This window comes from Equus asinus, chromosome 2 (assembly GCF_041296235.1).
Source record: "Equus asinus isolate D_3611 breed Donkey chromosome 2, EquAss-T2T_v2, whole genome shotgun sequence".
NCBI classification, from domain to species: Eukaryota; Metazoa; Chordata; class Mammalia; order Perissodactyla; family Equidae; genus Equus; species Equus asinus.
The window spans coordinates 142518990-142538703 of record NC_091791.1 but is presented as its reverse complement, the minus strand read 5'-3'; the positions used below and the strand labels follow the sequence as shown (position 1 = coordinate 142538703).

Sequence of the window (19714 nt, the reverse complement as noted above, 5' to 3'; positions counted from 1 at the left end):
CTGAGAGGAAAGAAATTTTAAATATAATAAAGGAAAAGAAATTTCAAAAGTTAAGAAACAAAACAAATATATACACATCAACTGGTGGGTAGCAACCATGGCAGTATTCTCTTTAAAACTACACACATATTTTTTAAACATTTAGATAAAGCCCATAGGGGAGGTGCTTTCTTTACCTTCTGGAAGAGTAGCCTGGTAGACAACGGGGCTCCAGGGACTGGAAAGCTGATCCACATGTAATCGAACAGCAAATTCATATTTGGTGTTTGGTTCCAGACCTTGAACCAACATGTGAGTTTCTGATCTATAACAATGAGTGATGAAGTTGTTAATGCTGATAGCACATTGATTGTTAGTATTTCCAGTCAATACAGGTATCGACCACTATTATTACTATTATTCATTAACTCCTCATTTTCTTTAAAAAACTTTTTTAGGAGGAGGGTGAAAGGAGTAATAGAGCACATGTGTATGGTGATGAATGGTAATTAGTCTTTGGGTGGTGAACACGATTTTGTCTACACAGAAATCGAAATAAAATGGTGTACACCTGAAATTTATATGTTATAAACCAATATTACTGCAATAAAAAAAGGGAAAAAAATTTTTTTAGACTAAAACAGTAGCAATCTAATTTGACTATTAACATACATTTGGTATAGACATAAGCTTACACATTGCCTCTCTGAGAGGAAACTAGGAAATTAACAGTGTAGAAATGTCCCAATACAGAGGGATTTCCTCTGAAATACTGGAAGTCAAACCAGTCTTTTAAAGCATAGTGGTAGGCATCTTTCTATTACCTAGAAAACAGAATAACTAGCTTTATTTTTTGATGCCAACGTGAAAATGGTCTTTTGTTTCTTTCTTTAAACACGCTGAGTTTGGCCACTTGAAAGTAATAATAGCTTCCTGCCTAATCTTGTTGCATGAGGCTGGGGAAATAAAAAAATCATTTATGAAAATTAAATGTCAAAAAATGCAGTTTTCAGAACTAAATATGTTAAAGATGCAAAATCTCCAGCCATTTTATAAGTAGGATAAGTTCTGAGACAAATGCTTACAGCTGAAGCTCAAGCTGGCCCAATATGTTAAGAAGTGTGAGTGGGGAGGAAAGCAAAGAAAACAACTATTAATAGAAGCTACATACGTTTGAAGGTACAGAACCAAAGAAGCATTCTGCAGGCCGACAGGGTTACAGCGGATGGTGTAGTTAATTACTTGGGCAGTGGTGAACGCAGGCCTCCTCCAGTGCAGGAAGATGGAAGACGAGGTGTTGGCCTTCGCATAGAGGTGGTGGGGTGGTGGTGGAGGAGGAACCATCCGATCTCGAACAGCTATTGAAAAAGACAATGCTAATTTACCACACAGCATAACATTTAATGTAGAAAGTGGTAAAATGGTAAAATCATAATACCCCACCCTAAGTTGACCAGGTCTTTCTTCCACCAGAGATTTATAGTGGTCTAGAGATACGTCATTCCAATCTGAGCAACTCTTCCATGAGTTAGATAAGGAATCAAACAATATCAATACTTAAAGCGGAAAACAGAAGCAGAGAGAAGTCAGGCTAGCAGCCAAAAATAGCCAGAAATCCTCTTCAGTAGCAATAAAACCAAACAGCTCTTACAAGCAATAAAACTGAACAGCAACTGGAAGGAAATAATTAGCCTCAAGGTTAAAGCAGATAAAAGAAAACTCAGTATGCAAGTATTCAATGGCTATTTTACCCAGTCAAATTTCTAATGGTCTTTTGCATGCAAAACTAAAACAGATTCTTATAATTAAATATATCTCACTTAAATATTTACTGAGCACATACTTGTTCAAGACACTATGTTAGGCACCATGGAGGATATAGGGCAATAAAACCACCAAGTCTCCAAGTAGTAATGAGACTTAAATTTAAAGGAGGAGGAGGAGAAAAAGAAGTGTGAGCCATAGTGAAATGAGCTCCTTACACACGCATCCTGGAGTGCTGGCTGTCTGGTCTGCCTGGTAGCCATCCTCTATGTTGCTGTAAGCCAGCAGCCTCACATGATATTTTCTTCTGGGGTCTATAAAGAAACCAACAGGTAATAATTAGGTCCAGCACTCTAGATATGAGCAAGGGTGCTAGAGCCTTTCTAGATTTTGGTTTAAAAACCTTCTCAGTGCATAACAATTCCAAGTAAAATGAAATTTTCATTCTCTCCCTCTCCTACACAATGACTCAGCAATTCACCGGAGAATGTATAACATTGTCATTGTGACTATCTACCAATTATTTAAAATTTTACTTTACTTACCTTCCCTTGAAACAATAACATTATCACCACCACTCTTCCTCCTCCTCCTCTACTGACCAGAGACAGATTTTTTATTTTAAAAGCCTTGGGTTGTGCGATGGATCACTTATAAGAGGTTACATATGTAGAAGTTTTTGTTTAGTTATTTCATGGGAGATTACTTAAAAGCATGGAAATCAAAGCGAGATTGTTTCCTCCTCAAAGTTAAGAAGAATTACAATGATCATCTTTTAGTAGTTTTGAAAGTTTTTATAACCATGTGTTATTTAAGTTTATTTCTAAGTGTGCCCTTTCCGCAAACCTGGGTTATCAAGTTGAAAGCTAAACTCACCAAGAACGATGGGTTGGAGCTCCCTCTACTGGGTGCTCATTAACCATCACAATACAAAAACTAAAGTCTGTCTCATGCATATTAAAACAAAAATTTTTTTCAAGCCTTTGAGGAAATAAATGATTATAAAGTTTAAATGATATACTTTATAAGATATTCAATAGTTTAATGATATAAATACATTTAAATGTAACTGTTTGTGATAACATTTAACTAGAGTACTTAGGGTAAAAATAAATACTATTCAGAAATAATGCATTTCATTTTCCCCCCAGCTTTACTGAGGTACAGTTGACAAATAAAAGTTGTATATATTTGGGCCAGCCCCGTGGCCGAGTGGTTAAGTTTGCACGCTCCGCTTCAGTGGCCCAGGGTTTTGCCGATTTGGATCCTGGGCGTGGACATGGCACCACTCATCAAGCCATGCTGAGGCAGCATCCCACATGCCACAACCAGAAGGACCCACAACTAAAATATACAACTACGTATTGGGGGGGATTTGGGGAGAAAAAGCAATTAAAAAAAAAAAAGAAGATTGGCAACAGTTGTTAGCTCAGGTGCCAATCTTTAAAAAAAAACTCCCTACCTCTTTTTTTTCCTCCCCAAAGCCCCAATACACAGCTGTATATTCTAGTTGTAAATCCCAGTTCTTCCTTGTGAGCCCCCGCTCCAGTATGGCTACTGACAGACGAGTGGTGTGATTCCACACCAGGGAACCAAACCCGGGCCACCAAAGTGGAGTGTGCAAACTTTTAACCACTAGGCCATCAGGGCTGGCTCTGATAAATATATTCTAACATCAAATATTAAAGCACATCAAAAGGTTGTCCTAAAATATAAAAGTTTTATTTCTATTTGTTTTGACAAAATTAAAAACACAAGAAGAAAAATTTATACAACTCAGAAAATTTCTGTACTTTCTAGATAGAAAAGTAGGAAAACTAACAACATTTGATTATTCTATGGAAAATGTTTTTCAGGTATGTTATTTCGAGTGTCACAAAACTCTATAAGATCTATGTTATTCCCATTGTATAAACTGTGGTACAAAGGTATTAAGTAGCATGTCCAGTGTCACACAATGTCCAATGTCACACAAAGCTGAACCAAGAAGCTGTGGAGTTTTCTATGGGAAAGTACAGGGCCTTTAAATTTACATAAATACATGTGTCTTTGTCATAGCAAGCAAGTTTGTCTTCTTTTTGTTTGTTTATTTGGTTTTTTTTTTAAAGATTTTATTTTTTCCTTTTTCTCCCCAAATCCCCCCGGTACACAGTTGTATATTCTTCGTTGTGGGTCCTTGTAGTTGTGGCATGTGGTACGCTGCCTCAATGTGGGTGGATGAGCAGTGCCATGTCCGCGCCCAGGATTCGAACCAACGAAACACTGGGCCACCTGCTGCGGAGCGCGCGAAGTTAACCACTCAGCCACGGGGCCAGCCCCTGTCTTCTTATAATGAATTTTAAAATAGAAATATTTTCAAACATTTTATAAAATAACTCCCAGAAAACAGAGAAACACATTTGGATTTTATCACTCATGATTTCCAACATTCAGCACTGAAATTCTGGGATTCAAAGGTTCGGTTCAGATTAATGGCTACTTCATTTGAATCTGTTTTCTTCTTTCTTTTCTCCTAACATATTGCTGAACTCATTAGTTAACTGCAACTTGAATTCAATATTACAAATACGCCCTCTGAATGGGTACAAATGGAATTCAATTGGCTCTCTGTAGCCTAGTTCTTTATAAATTCATAGTGCAAGCTTCAAAAATATTTCTTTGTTCTGTCTCTACCCAGAAGAGCATCTTCAGGAAAACCTCCAGAGTGTGAGGTATTATGTCAGGAATGTAGCAGATACAGAAAAAGAAGGATAAGACAGAATTTGCCTCAAGTAGCTCATGTTCTCAAGAAGCCAGACACGGATACAGCTCTCTCTCATAGAAAGCTGATTTCAATGAGCGTTACGAGTACAGGTGGAGAGATTAATCTTTTTTCTACTGTGCAAAACAATCCATCTACGCTTCATGAATATTTCTCTGGAATGGTTATTTTTTTTCAGTCCTAAAATTGATTCTTTAAGTTTTCCCTTCTTCCTCTTTAAAAAACGAACTGCTTACTCTAAATTTTAAACCCAGAAACAAACCTTTTTTTTTGGTGGATCAGACAGAAGCAGCTTATGTGTCCCGAGAAGACGAGAAAACAGAATTGCTTCCTTTAACACACCCAGCCCCTGGCCAGCACCCAGCTCAGCCGCACCCAGCACAGACTCCAACAAGCCCAACACGAGGACCTGCAGCTCCTCCGATGCCCAGCTGGACATCATTCAAGCAGCCAGAGCATCCTCCCCCAGGGCCAGGCTCCTTCTTCTGCTAGTTCACCTGAGGTCAGGAAAAGGGAAACCATCGAGTGGGCAAAACGAGTACACTGGGTGCATGAGATTCCCTTCTATCCACACACAAAAGATAAAACAAGAACCAGGGTCATTTTGGAAATTATTTTAGTAGAAAAAATAAATTTATAGGACATACTACTTAGAAAAAATAATTTAAAGGAGAGGGAAATCCCATTCACATTTGTTTTCATGTGATTTACCCTTTACAAAGAATCTCATTTAAAAAAATTAATAGTGCCAGGTTGGGGCCAAGCTGAGCAGTGGGCCATGTGGATTTGCCATGTGCTCCTCTTTGGCTTTAAAATCTATGACTCCAATCTCAAAATCTAGTCACTACATTATTTTGGTTTGTTAGGATCCAGAGACCCTGGAACAACCCGGCTCATTCTTGTTCGTCAATTTGTTCGAAATCCGATTTCATGTTCTGTTTGTAAATTTCAGAGGGACCCAGGGACCAGAGCCCTCAAATAATGTTAAGATGAGCATTATCAGGCAATGAGAGTCATCAGCTAAGAAAGAAAACAGAGAACAGCTACATAATTAACAGAATTAAAGATAAAGGGTAAAAAAATTGAGTTTAGGACAAATATAATAAACACAGGTCAATGCACAAAGAATGCACTTCAGCATTAAGCAGCACAAGCCCTAAAACTGCACAATTCTGCAAAGATCCTCTGATACATAAAGGACAAAGCAGAGACCCAAGATCAACACTGTGAAATGCCACCCTGTTCCCAAGGCCTGTCACCGCCTTTCTTGAGTCAAGCATTGCCACATATGCGGTGCTTGGTTACACGAGACAGCAGACTTAGACTATGTGGTTTAGGGGGAAAACAGCAAAGTCAGGAAGAGCAGCCACAGAAAGTAGTGTAGGCCTCCTCAAAACCCAATGAGGGAAGGAAAAGAAAGGGAGAGAGGGGAGAGGGTTGGTTTCAGTCCCTTCAAAATTCAACACGAGAGGAATAAAAATTACTCCTCACAGGACTAATTCTTAATGGTCCCAGGGGTGATGGCTCAGCTTGGTAGTATTTGTATTAAGCGTTAAACTTGCTTAAAGATATAGCAATATATAAAGATGATGGGTCAGGAAAGAAAGCTCAAATTAATTTAACACTTATCTGACCCTAAAAGTTTTGACTTAACACAGTTCAGCTCTGGAGTGTCAGCTTAACATAAAGTGATTGTGGTCCCAGCAAAATGAGCTTCTCTTTCCTTTATTAGGGAGTCAACCTTTGGCCAAAAAATGAAGATCTCCTTCCTGAAACATTGCTATGGCTACACACTTTTTATCTTCTCCACCTGCTCTGGGACTTGCCTCACCTTCTTTCCTTTCTGATTCATTCTTACCACCAACTCTTCTACTTGAGTTTGTTTTACACAAGGAGGAGTTAGAACCAGAGTCTGGTTGGCCAAGGAGGAGTTCATAGGTATCAAACAAACTTTTATCGAGTGCCTACTAAAAGACACCGTATGAAAGACTCAAGGATTAGAAAGATATAACTCTTACTTTTCATTTCAATCTATCAAAGGAGATAGACTGGTAAATCAATAGTCTGTATATATTATTCACTAATTGTATAGTCTCGAGCAAGTTTCTTAGCTTTCTAAGCCTCATTTACTTTCATTTGAAAAATAGAGATATAAGCTCTTATAGGGATTTTAAGAGTATTAGATGAAATCATGCCTACTAAGGACTTTGCACAGTTCCTATAATTAGTAAAAACATAAATTAATTGTTGTTGTTATTATGTGAATAAAGTTGCCTGGGAGAACAGAAAAAGTACTACCAAAAATATAGTGAACTTAAATTTAGAAATCATCTTTGTGAAGTTAAATGAATATCAAAGATGGTTGAATATCAAGCAAGGTCTAGAATCCAGAACCTCAGCAAATTAGCAATTAGCAAATCCTCTCTGTCCTCATTAACATTCCCTGGTGCGTAGAGCAGGCAAAGCCTCTCAAGTGTGTGTGTGACTTGTATGTATGATTGAAGGAGCTGTGTTTTGTGTTTATGACCACTAAGAACGCTTCTGTTTTGGCAACCACGTCACATGGTTTATAATCCTCTCAGTGTCAAATCCACCTTCACCCACGTCTTCCACTTTAATCTAATAATCTTTCATCTGCTAACAAAGAAACAACCTGATGATTATAAATGCTTTGGAAAACAACTTAATAGACTTCTTCCCTAATGGAAGAAGAGTAGATTGTTTCATGAAAGGGAAATATGGAAGAGTTTGAGGACTAGCATTAGAAACAGCAAGCAGATGGAAATAACAAATTAATTCATCCTGTTAATCATATCCAGTTTTAACAATTAGGTGTTTATTACCCTCAGTGACTACAACTCAGAACAAGAAAAAGGAAGATTAATAAAATGAGATTCTCTGTAATGCCAAAATCTTTTAACAATGCTCTGATCAAGAAACTGTTTAATTCCACTCTAAAAGTATATGATTTAACCACAATAGTACATTAACTGTATCTTTATGTAATATCTTAAGTAACCTATTAAAAACTTCGGCATAATAGAGTTCCTAAAGACCATAAAACAACAGAAAACCCATGCCTCCTTGCAGTTTTACTTGATTAACTTGTGCTTCTCTTCTCCATCACTAGATGGCATTTGTGTGTCTGTAAGAACAGTGATGACCCCACTCCTCTAGCTAAAAAGATGAGAGCTGTGCAGACATCAGCTGAAACTGAGGAATGAGCAATTCACAACAGGTATGCATGAACTAGAGCTGTTGCTTAAGTTTCACCAAATGAAATGCAAAGCAGTAAGAAGGGAGAAGGGCTGCCATGGATTACTGTTTGTCATACATGTAAATATTACAAAGGAACTTCTAAAAACCCTGTGAGCTACGTATTGTTTTTGTCACCTGTCCTGTACAGAGGAGGATGCTGAGACAAACAGAAATAAGACAACTTTCCTAATGAATCAGTGCTACTAAGAGACAGTCTAGCACAGTGGTTAAAGGCTGAGATGTCAGACCCAGACTGCCTGGATGCTAATTCTAGCTTGGTCATTACTGTGTAACTTGGGGAAGTTTTCTTCTCTCTCTGTACCCTGGTTAAAATCATCCAGAAAATGAATATGATGATGATAATAGCATCTACCTCTTGAGGCTGTTGGGAGGAGGAAATAACTTCATTCACATAAAGTGTCTAAAAGAGTGCCTATGTAATAACAATTATAATAACATACTATAAAAATATCAACAGTAATAATTTAAATAATTACCATTACCATCCCATAACTCCTCATCCTTGCTCCCTCTCCTGGAGAAAGGCAGGCTGGTGTAATCACTACACCAAGAAATCTGGTGTAGTGATTCTTGGGTTTGGATTGAGTTTCCTGATGTAGAGAATGGGTACATATTTGTAAAATGCTTAGGAAAACGTCTGGCACTTAGGAAGTGCTCTTTAGTGCTAAATAAACAAATGTAGAGGAGAGAGTGGTTTGAGAATTAGGGGATTTTAATCTTGGATTTAGTAGCTGTGTGGCTGCAAAGGCAGTTTCCTGGATGTCAGTTTTACCACCTTTAAGATTAGGAAGTTGAAATATATCAGTTGTTCTCAAACTTATTTAGGCAACAGTGCATTAGGGGGGCTAAGACAAAGGTACAATTAAGTACCTACAAGACAGGAATAACTGCTGCAAAGGGATTTGTTAAAACTCTAAGGGAATCCAAAAGAAGGAATGGTTACTACTAGTTTAGGGGGTGGGGAGGGCTTCATAGAAGTGCATTTGAGCAGAATTCGACCTTATAGGAAGCAGGGAAGAAGAGACCAAGGGCAGAGTATAAGCAAAGGCTCAGGGATAGGACCCATGTATGGGGGGTGAGTAACAGGGAAGAGAGCTCAGTAAAGGGTGCAGGAAAGAGGTCACAGAGAAAAGTCAGGCTGGGGGCAGATTTTGGGGAGCTTTGAGAGCCAGGCTAGGCATTGAGGATTTTATTACATAGACACGGAAGACAGCTGACTAAACGGAATTGTTGAGGGACGGGACAAATGAGAACAAGAAGTAAGAAAGCTCCTAAGGTTTTCCAGTCTGGGTCGACCAAAAGAAATGGAAGAGGATATGCTTGGCAGAGCCAAGGACATGCTGAATCAGAGATGCCAGAGGAACATTCAAGTGGAGCTGACCAGTGGGTGACTCACAGTGTGGGCTGGAGCCAGCAGTTAGGATGGAGAAGCACATTCAGCAGTCATCTACACAGAGGACCGGGTGCCAAGGGAGAGGAAAAACAGCAGGAATTAGAAATCTGGGGGTGAAAAGGGAAGTGAGGAGAATCAGGAAGGTAAAATGTCACAGATGTCAAGAGAAGAGAGGTTGACAATGTCCAATACTGCAGAGAAGTCACCAAGGGTAAGAATGACATCTGGTATATAGGTCTTTCAACAGAGTAAACTCATCAGGAAGGGGTTGGGGCTGGGGGTAGCAGAAAACACGGAGCTAAGTAGCAAGGAAGTGGTAGGACATTGGAGGCAGAGCTCTAAAGGGCATTGAAAATGCATTATCTTCTGCTGTGTACCAAAATGTTAACAGTGGTATCTATGTCTATGTGGTAGAATTTTTAGTTACTCTGCTTCCTGTATTTCTACATGTTCTACAATAAATATGGATTGCTTTGGTAATAAAGTAATTGGGGAAAATGTATTATCTTTTATATGCCAACAAGCTACTATGTACTTCTATATGCATTATCTTAAATAATCCATACAACCCTATAAAATAAGAATTATTATTCTTGTTTTATAGATAAGGACACTTCTACATAAGTAAACCAGTTTTCCTTTAAGAATTACCTATTTTTCTATATAAAATATCCAAAAATATATTTCAGACTTCCCTGATTCTTTAGTATGCTAGGAATAATTGAAACTTTTTAAAAGATTTTTTTTCATTTTTCCTTCTGCTCCCTAAAGCCCCCCAGTACATAGTTGTATATTTTAGTTGTAGGTCACTCTAGTTGTGGCATGTGGGATGCTGCCTCAGCATGGCTTGATGAGTGGTGCCACATCCACGCCCAGGATCAGAACCAGCGAAAGCCTGAGCTGCCAAAGCAGTGTGTGCGAACTCAACCACTCGGCCACGGGGCCGGCCCCCTAACTGAAACTTTTTTTGATGCCTCAAAACCATCCTTATGAGCATCAATTATAGTATCTTCTACAACAAGAGTAGCTGTTTTTTAAGTTATTTTTCTTGTCTTTCAGCTGCAAATCAGTGCTTCTGGGCCTGTTTTATAAAGCGAGGGACCCTATAATCACTAATGTTTGAGAAGCCAGATAGTAAAACACATGAGAACATGTATAAATTAAGAGAATACATCCTAAAGAACGGCATCCTCTCCTACTGAGTGGCTTTGTGACTTAAATCCCTTTTTTGCCCACTTCTGGGTTTTAGGCTTTCTCTGAAAGAGGCCAGTTTGTAGGCCCTGAATAAACAGGTGATATTAAGTACATTCAAAGTAATCAATACACAAGAGAACAAAAGCAGAAAAATCAAAGCTGTAAACATTAAGGACTAAGTTAATTTTACTTTAAGGAGAAAACATTTAAGAATTCCAATCCTTTCAAATTTTGATCCTTGTTCTGTCCCTACACTTCTTTAAGACATAAAAGTTAAAAACTAATAGGTGCACTTAATAGGAAGTTTCCACACCATACCTCCCTCCAAAAACTACAAAGACCAAGTATTCTCTGATTAGAGAGGAACTTGGACAATAAAACTGATGGACATCCATTCAAACTTTATGAATTCTTTGTTGTAATACTAACATATCCAGAAGTTTAGTTTCCTGGAAAATGCATAATAGAAAACAATTATTTACAAAGTGTTTAGCTGTGGACCAACATTAAAAGACAACACTGGGGTCATGAAAACCAGGCCTGTTTATTTCAGCTGCTGCTTGTTGGTGAGGCTCCAGAAGCCTTGAAAAGAGCCAGGCCAGAGTGCACAGGTCAGGGGTAGATAAAATTAAGAGAAAACTGGAGGTCAGGACCATGAGAAAACTCTTACTCCACAGGAGTGAGTCCACCTCTGACATCATTTCTAAAATTCAAATCTGGTAAAGACTTGATGAGTTTTATTCCCAATCCTTCTAGAGAAACTTCGCATGTGGTGGGCAAAGTAGTCCTCCTAGGACCAAAGGAAAATGAAGCAATCACATCTACTTTAGGACAATCCCCTGCCACTTGTTCAATTTACAGACACGGAACATGCTAGAGTGGCTGAATAAAATGTCTTAAGAAACTACAAAGCATTACTTCAAAAATCACTATGCACTACTTTGAATTGTTTACTTAAAATACTGCTATAGAAAAGTTTTGCCTCTGTCAGCAACAAAGTGTCACAATTAAGATAGTTTCCAAAGCATTAAAAATAGTCAAATATATTAGACTATATATGCGAAGGTAAGTAGCAATCTGAAAATTTGCTGAAATAAGGTCAGCATATGTGAAGTCTGAAACTACTAGGTAGGAAATGCTCAGAGTAACTGAGAAAGGTGAAATTCTGAAGGATGAAACCTCGTGTCTGGCTAAATGTCCGTTTTTAATTTAATCTTTTGTGCTACAAGGTTTTGTGTGAGCCTTTTCAGGCCCATTGTTCCCCTGCAGTCCGACTGGAGAGCTCCTTGGTCTGGCCAGCCAGGGTGACTACACTGCCCCCAAGCCTGTCCCTCCAACACAATACCCCCCATATAATTATTCAGAGAAGAGGCCAGCAGTAGGACCGCTGTGACACCTGGGTCATGGCCTCTGACAGGGAATCTGGGGCCAGCCCAAGTCTGGTCCAGCAGAAGAGGAGCAGGAAAAATGCTAAGGGGGATGGGTGGGAAAGGAAAGCAGAGTGAAATACTCTGCTTTAAAATGCTATGTTTAAGCACAGTAACGAAAACACAAATCACATTTAAACAATGTGGTTCGCCTTCAAGTCATCCAAACGTTGTGAGAACTGTGGTGTCTCGCCCCTCTAAACCATACTGCGATAGGGGGGCAGATTGCTTCTGAGAGGGAATTCTTAGTCTTGTATCATCAGACTTATGTTAGAACGAAAAAAGTTAATCCATGATGGTTAAAATGGCTTACATGAATGTGCTAGTAAGCTGACTTAAAGACAGAGGCTTTTAGCTAAAAGAATGTAAATTTTACTTTAAGCTTAGGTTAAAAATTCATTCTCCTTTTGCTTATAAACTGAATTTCTGTAACAGATTGTTAATCATAAACATTTTTCACTCCATTTGCATTATAAATTTAAAGGAAATGGGTTTGTTTTTTTTTTCCTTTTTCTCCCCAGAGCCCCCCGGTATGTGGGTCCCTCTAGTTGTGGCATGTGGGACGCTGCCTCAGCGTGGTTTGATGAGCAGTGCCATGTCCACGCCCAGGATTCGAAACAAAACACTGGGCCGCCTGCAGCAGAGCGCGTGAACTTAACCACTAGGCCACGGGGCCAGCCCCAGAAATGGGTTTTTTAAAATGATCACTATGCCAAAATGTTATAAATCTGTTTCGTGGTAACATAGAATATTTGAATGTAAAATAGAATGGCAGCTGGAGGGGCAATCCCCCACTCTCCCAACTTTCCCTGTGTCTTCTGTAGAACAGCTCTCTGTGGAAGCTGATGGTAGAATATTTGTCTAAACCTGAAATGACTCAGTCCCTTTTGTTCTGCCCCCCTGAAGGGCCTTAAGACAAATAACACCTCTCACTCCCAGTAAAAACATCCCCTCTCCCACTGAGCTTAGGATAATTTAGAAGAAAGTTCTTTGTATGTGACATTTGAGAATCAGCTTCCTCCCAAAATAAGTATATCCTATTGATAATCTCTATTTAACATCCCCCAATGACTTCTTTTTTGATGATGTGATTTAATTTTTATACATCTATCAGGTTTTCAAGACTTCTTTTAAAAATTATTTTTCGTTTTTGACAAATGCATTACTTGGGGCTATCTGGATAAGAAATATTTGGGGTCGAAGATTTCTACTTGAACACTGCCATGAATGAAAGTGTTTCACATCCAAACACTGAAAAACGAATCTGAAGGTGATATTGGAGGCTCTCATAAACACAGTTTTTGATCTTTTATGTTCCTTTCTTATGGCACTCCTTTCCCTTTGTGAATCTCTGTGGAAGAAATGCACCTCAAAGGTCCAATTTTGTAAGATGAGCGAGCGCTGACCCTGAGTCGTCCCACACCATCCTTTAATGGAATTATGCCAAGAGTTAATACTTCCTTTGGGGTGGGGAGGAGGGAAAAAAAACACAGACTCCAAAAAAGCAGCAGCTTAACTGTCCCAAAATTTATGATGGCTTTATGTGAACAGTACTAATAAGGTTGGTCCACATATATGTTCCTGAATAATTTAAAAGTGAATAAAATAGAGCAATGGCTGATCATAAGAATTTATAATTGTAAGACAAAAAAGGGTGTTAGAATGGGGGGGGAGGTGCAGTCTCCTAGAACAATTAAGAGACTATAGAATGTACAAATGAAGTTTACTTAAGAAAATGAAATAAATTCCTTTGATTATGTTGATATTTCTATCAAGAGCAATCTTTTCCCTAAAAGCATCCAAGGTACTTGACTTCTGCTACTGTACTTGGCTTAACATTTGTTTAAGTAGCTGCCCTGTCTGCCAACACACATACACTGTCTGACATACATCATTGCCTTACAAACAATATTTTTATAGACTGACAGAGAGAGCCTATTCATGACAACCAAACTTCCCCTGAAGCCATGAAATAAATTTCCTTCCAGGACTAACATTTCTCCGTTTCACTGTCATGGGCTCGCCATGCCATTTTGACCCTTTTGTGAGGCAACATGAAAATACCATCTATCATCTCCTGAACCACAGCGACTTGGTCGGAGGTGCACAGTTTCATTGCAAAAACATCTGTGGTTTGATAACCATTCCTCCAAATCTCAGCCCTCGGCAGTTAAAAGCATGCTTACAAGATGGGAAAGACGCAGGTAGACAGCTTGAAATCAACCTTAAATTTCTTCTCAAGTGGGAAATGCAAGCTGGTGAAATATCAGCTCCATCAATCACGGGGATAAAACAGGATTGTGTTATTTATTTATGCCTCCTTGAGAACTGACAAGAAGCACTATGTTACAACAATTTATTTAAACTTTGCTGAATGTATCACTCTGACGTCGATTTTAATGTTAGCAGATAAGAGAATTCTGGGAGTTCTTTGATACAAGCAGGTTCAAGTGATTACCGTGTTAATTGGCTATAAACAGTCTACTCAAATTCTATATAACCCTTAAATCTTTCAGGTATTGAAAGACACTGAAGATCTTTGGGGTACTGGAAAGTACTCAATATATCTTAAAATGGTTTTCAATACACATGATAGAGAATCTCAAACAATTTGAGCACACAAAGTTAAACCAAAAAGGTTTTCAGATAAAATATTCAACAGAAGATCAAAGGCTTCTTACATTCAATATCTGTTATTTTGGAAGTGCTGTTGTTTTAAGCAAGTGCATAATCATTCTGTAAAACCATTCTTAATTAGGAGGTATTGATTAATGATAAAAAAACACAGTACAGGGCATTTTAAACTTTCAGGATTGTTTTTTAAACATTTTGATATATTTATTTCTCGTTATTTATATGTGTGCGTGCAAGTGCCCATACATACACTTTTTCTTTGGTTGAATCATCACAACACTTCACACCTAAATACTTGGACATGTTTCCCCCAAGAACAAGAACGTTCTCTCCTACATAACCACGAGACCATTATTACATCAGCCAATAAATTTGACAATGATGCAATTTTATCTTATAGTCCATTTTTAAATTTCCAAAATTGTCCCAATAATGTCCTTTATAGCTGTTGCCATAACACCACCCCGGAATCCAACTGAGGGTCACACACTGCACATCACATCTAGAAGAGTTCTCTGTCCTTTTCCTATCTCCCATAGCAATGACATCTTTGAAGAATCCATTCCAGATGTTTCACAATCTGGATTTATCTGATTGTTTCCTCATTATTAGACTCAGACAAAACAGTTTTGGCAAGAATACTACATGGGTTAGATTATGACTTTAGGATTTATTAAGGGAAATAAAACTTAAAATCCATGTTTTTTGTAAGTGCGAATTTGTTAGATTGCTTGTTGAAAAGGAATATTGTGGTTTCAAAAGCTTTTCTAACCCCAGAATAGCCTAATTTTCTTAATGGCCAATTTTATCTTTATTTATACTTTTCCATATGAATGTTTGTATTGAACTCTTGTCTGACACTGAGGACAATAAAAACAAAAGAAAAGCACTGACGTTTTTAGGCTTCTTGTAAGATTTCTAGAAATATCTGGGACTTTAAACAATGCAAATACAAATTTCTTTTCATTTTTTTTTAAATTCTCAATGAGTCACAGTGGAATGCCAATCTGTAATATGTACACAGCATGGGAATAGAGTATACCAAGAATCACAGCCATGAAGTATGCAATTGAGTCAACATGGGACAGAGAATATGATTAAAACAATAGCTGTAATTTCTCAGAGGGGAAATATGCATAGAAAAATGGGCCTTTCAAAAGAGTGTCTCAGGGGCCGGCCCCATGGCTGAGTGGTTAAAGTTCTGCGCACTCTGCTTCAGTGGCCTGGGGTTTGCTGGGTTGGATCCCAGGTGCAGACATACTCCACTCATCAGCCATGCTGTGGAGACATCCCACATACAAAGTAGAGGAAGACTGGCACAGGTGTTAGCTCAGGCCTAATCTTCCTCAAGCAAAAAAAAAAAGGAGGATTGGCAATGGATGTTAGCTCAGGGCAAATCTTCCTCATACACACACACAAAGAGTGTCTCATTACTTCTTGAAGTTTTCAGAGGTTTTAAATGTAGTTTCTATAGTTTTGTAGGGTGAGAATTAAGGCCCATCTGCCATGACTTTTCTTCTGAGACAAAAGGTAATTTTACAAAAGAGTAGGAGCCTATTCAAGAAAGGGAAACATACTAAAAATCATCATATTTGGCCATCCAGACAGAGAAAGGTGAAAGTTCAAAAAAATTACTTTAATTGTTTCCTCCAATAATATCTCTAGGTCATCCCAAATCCTATAAAACGATTCTAGAAACCACAGGAATTTTCTTTCCTTATTATCTTAAGTCATTGTCAAGCATAAGTTGATATAGTTTTCAATACACAGATTTGTAGAGAATCTCCAACTATTTGAGCATATAGAGTTTTTCTGGAGGTAGTGTATTTCAGGAATTTAACTAGTATAGTACAATCTTCCTCTAATAATGAAAATATCCTGTGCTCCATAGCTAACAGCGTTTGCCGTTTGCTTTGGCTACAAGGAAGCTCATACCTAAATTTACAGGCATTTCCAGCAATCACACCAGATCTTACGGCACGCAATAGAGAAGCCATAATCCTGGTTTCATCCAACCTTTATCATCTTTGTTCCAATTTCTTCATTTAGGCATACCCAATTTTAAAAACTTCACTGTTTTTTTTTCTCATTATGACTGAATATATGTTATAGAAAATTTATAAAGCTCAGACAAGTAAGAAGAAATAAAAATAAAATATCCTTAATACCAGCCCCTGGAGAAAAGCACTGTGAACATTAGGTTGTATGTTTTTCACTCCCTTTCTTATCCATATGCACATGTACTCAATATTTTCTGTGTTTTATAACCTGCTTTTTTCACTTAATATACTGGAAACAACGATTCATGTTATTAAGTCTTCTTCTAAAACATTCCTTTGAATGTCCACATTTGTTCAAATTGTACGGATGTACCACAGTTAATTTTATTAAACCTCTGTAGCTGAATATTTAGGTTTTCTTCAGTTTTTCACAATTATAAATGACCCTGGACACTACAGTGAAGATCCTCGTGGTTAAAAGCTTTTGCATGTTCATTATTATTTTCTTATGATAAACGTCTATTATGGGAATTGCTGGGTAAAAGAGTATGCATATTACAACTCCCCCACCTCACCTTTTTTGGTGTTTCCCAATTATCCCTAGGAAAGTTTTGTATCAATTTATACTCCCACTACTAGTATAAATGTTCTTTAATCCCAAACCCTTATGAACACTGGGCCTTAAATCACCTATTTGTTTCGTACTTTGTTGAGTTTTGTGTTTCTGTATTGAGTCATTCCAACCCTTTCTTGGAAGGAAGCAGGAGATACATGAATTTGAAATAATGACTCTAGTTAGCTATATTTATACAATCTACCAGCGAAGATGTATGAATTGTGATAATCAGGCAAAATGTGCTGGCTACTGTCTGCACAGGTTTCATAAGTTACTCTTAACCTCCTGGCGTGCTGAGAAAGCTGATGCCACTTTCACCTTCAGCTGAAGCAACTGCTCTAGCTTCTATGATAAACCAAGGTAGTGTCAATGAAGCCAGCCATCCTTGCTAATTCAAGAGGCCTCCCCTTACACAGGGCAGGCTACATTTTCTGGGATGTTAGGCAAAGTCTTTCAAGATTTCAAACATCTGGAAATGGAATAGAAAAATATGTACAATTTCAATAAACTCTGTCAGGATTATGTTATCACAGTAATTTACCCAAATCAACCGATAAATCAGGTTGTTTAGATAGGAAGGCATACCAGTAGTTAGCCTGTTCTGATGACTCTAGTTTATGCTATGCCTTCTTTAACTCTTTCATTATCCCACCAGGGTCCTTCACCTGCTTAACTTCTATTATCTTTCAGATCTCAACTCAGTATCAGTTTCTCAGGGAAACCCACCCTGACCCCCACCCTCAAACTATACAGTGTCCCCTATAACATGGCCTTATAATTTCCTAGGCTTCTCCATCACAGCACTTACTAAAGTTTGTAATTATAACTTATGTGATGATTCGATTAAATATCTAATTCCTCTTCTAGACTGTAAAGCTTCCTAACTGGGATAACTACTTAGAAATATCTGATTCTCTCTTTTAGATCAGTGATCTTGAAATGTTTTTATTTCACCTTCCATTAATAAATTCTTTTTCTAGCATGCATACTTACAACACATATACCTTTATTTATTTATAACATATACATGTGTGACAGTCCTCTTACGTACCTTAGGAAGCCAAAATACAAAAATTTTTTTTTAAAGATTTTCTTTATTTTTTTCCTTTTTCTCCCCAAAATCCCCCAGTACATAGTTGTATATTCTTCGTTGTGGGTCTGTCTAGTTTTGTGGCATGTGGGATGCTGCCTCAGCGTGGTTTGATGAGCAGTGCCATGTCTGCGCCCAGGATTCGAACCAACGGAAACACTGGGCCGCCTGCAGCGGAGCGCACGAACTTAACCACTCGGCCACGGGGCCAGCCCCCAAAAATATTTTTAAAGACTAAGACAACAAATATTTTCCTCCAATAACGGCCTGTCTTGCAGCTCCCCTCCACCCCATGGAGTGCGTAATTAGTACAAAGTTTAAAATTTCATTTGCATTAGGTTTTTCTTAAGAACAAGCTTAAAGCAAAAACAAAACAAAACTTGCAACTATAATTACTGCTATACAGCAAATGTTTCTTTTCTATCCACCTTGAAGTGTCTTTCATGTGCTAATGTGGCATCTAAAAAACCTCCTCTCCTTTAACTTACTTAGATCTTTAAGGATCTCACACGTCTAAAGATTCTTTACATTCACCAGAAATCTCCAGAGTGATCTGAGAGTTGACATGCAGTATGATTAATGGACAGTATTGATTTAATTTCCTACAACAAGTGTGTTCCTTTCTGTAAGGAAAATTGTTGTTCCCAAGTCATGTCAAGTATTTCACCATGCTTACAGATTCTTTCAAATAGGAAAATGAAAAGCTTACTGAAGTTTTTCCTTCATTCACATAAATACCATTTGCAAGTTCTGACCTATAAAATAACCAAGAGCTGATCAATAACTATGAGCATCTTCCTAATACCAAGGAAACATTACTTTTGTTACCATTTTATTGAGGTTTTACTAGCACATGTAGAAAGGAAGCAGAAAATAAAACAGTAAAATCAATTTAATAAACTTCAAAATATAAATCCAGAGTGCTGTAGAGAAGACCAGGCTTTCTTAGGAGAGAGATACATACAGCTAAAGATTCAGTGTAAAGCTATGAGTTAAATAATTATTAAATAGACGTGAACATCATTAGATAGTAAATTATTAAAGTTTCTTCGAATACCTTAACTTGAAGCGTCATTTGGAACCAAGTTAGAAATTCTTCTTCTGGAGACAAATAGTGGGACTCATTTTGTTCTCATGCACTTTTTATACTTTATATCTGAAGAAAAACTTGACTTCTTAACATATAAAGAGATAAACAATTGGTGATTTCCATTCTCACCCATATTTCAATAGTGCCTGGGTTTTTTTTTTTTTTAAGTTTTCTGTTGTTTTGCTTTCCCTAAAGAAAAGATATTTCAAATGGAGATTTAATTTGAGAGAGGGATAAATGCTGAGAGGAAGGAGACGGATGGAGAAGGACACTTTGCCCAAGGCACCCCTTCTTCTAACCACCCTACCATCAGACCCCAAACTTAGGTGACATCAGACTCCAAACTGGAAACACATCACAATCGCTATTTCACTTTACAGACTGGAAAAAAACACAGCCGCTTGAAATAATGGAACTTCCTTATCCTGCTTATTTTCTCCGTCTCCACGGGGGCCTTACTTTATTTAGGGTTCTTTTCAGTCAGGCA

At 37.9% G+C, this 19714-nt stretch overlaps 1 protein-coding gene across 1 annotated transcript in view; it reads right to left on the bottom strand.

The window, feature by feature from the left end:
* The window catches only part of PRTG (protogenin), a 111849-nt gene that overhangs the window by 17482 nt on the left and 74653 nt on the right, over window positions 1-19714 (bottom strand). Inside the window, exons 12-14 of the mRNA XM_014860447.3 lie at window positions 1962-2057; window positions 1151-1337; window positions 177-304 (exon numbers count right to left, since the gene is read on the bottom strand). Of these exons, the coding sequence (XP_014715933.3) occupies window positions 177-304; window positions 1151-1337; window positions 1962-2057 (411 nt within the window). The remainder of the gene's footprint in view (window positions 1-176; window positions 305-1150; window positions 1338-1961; window positions 2058-19714) is intronic.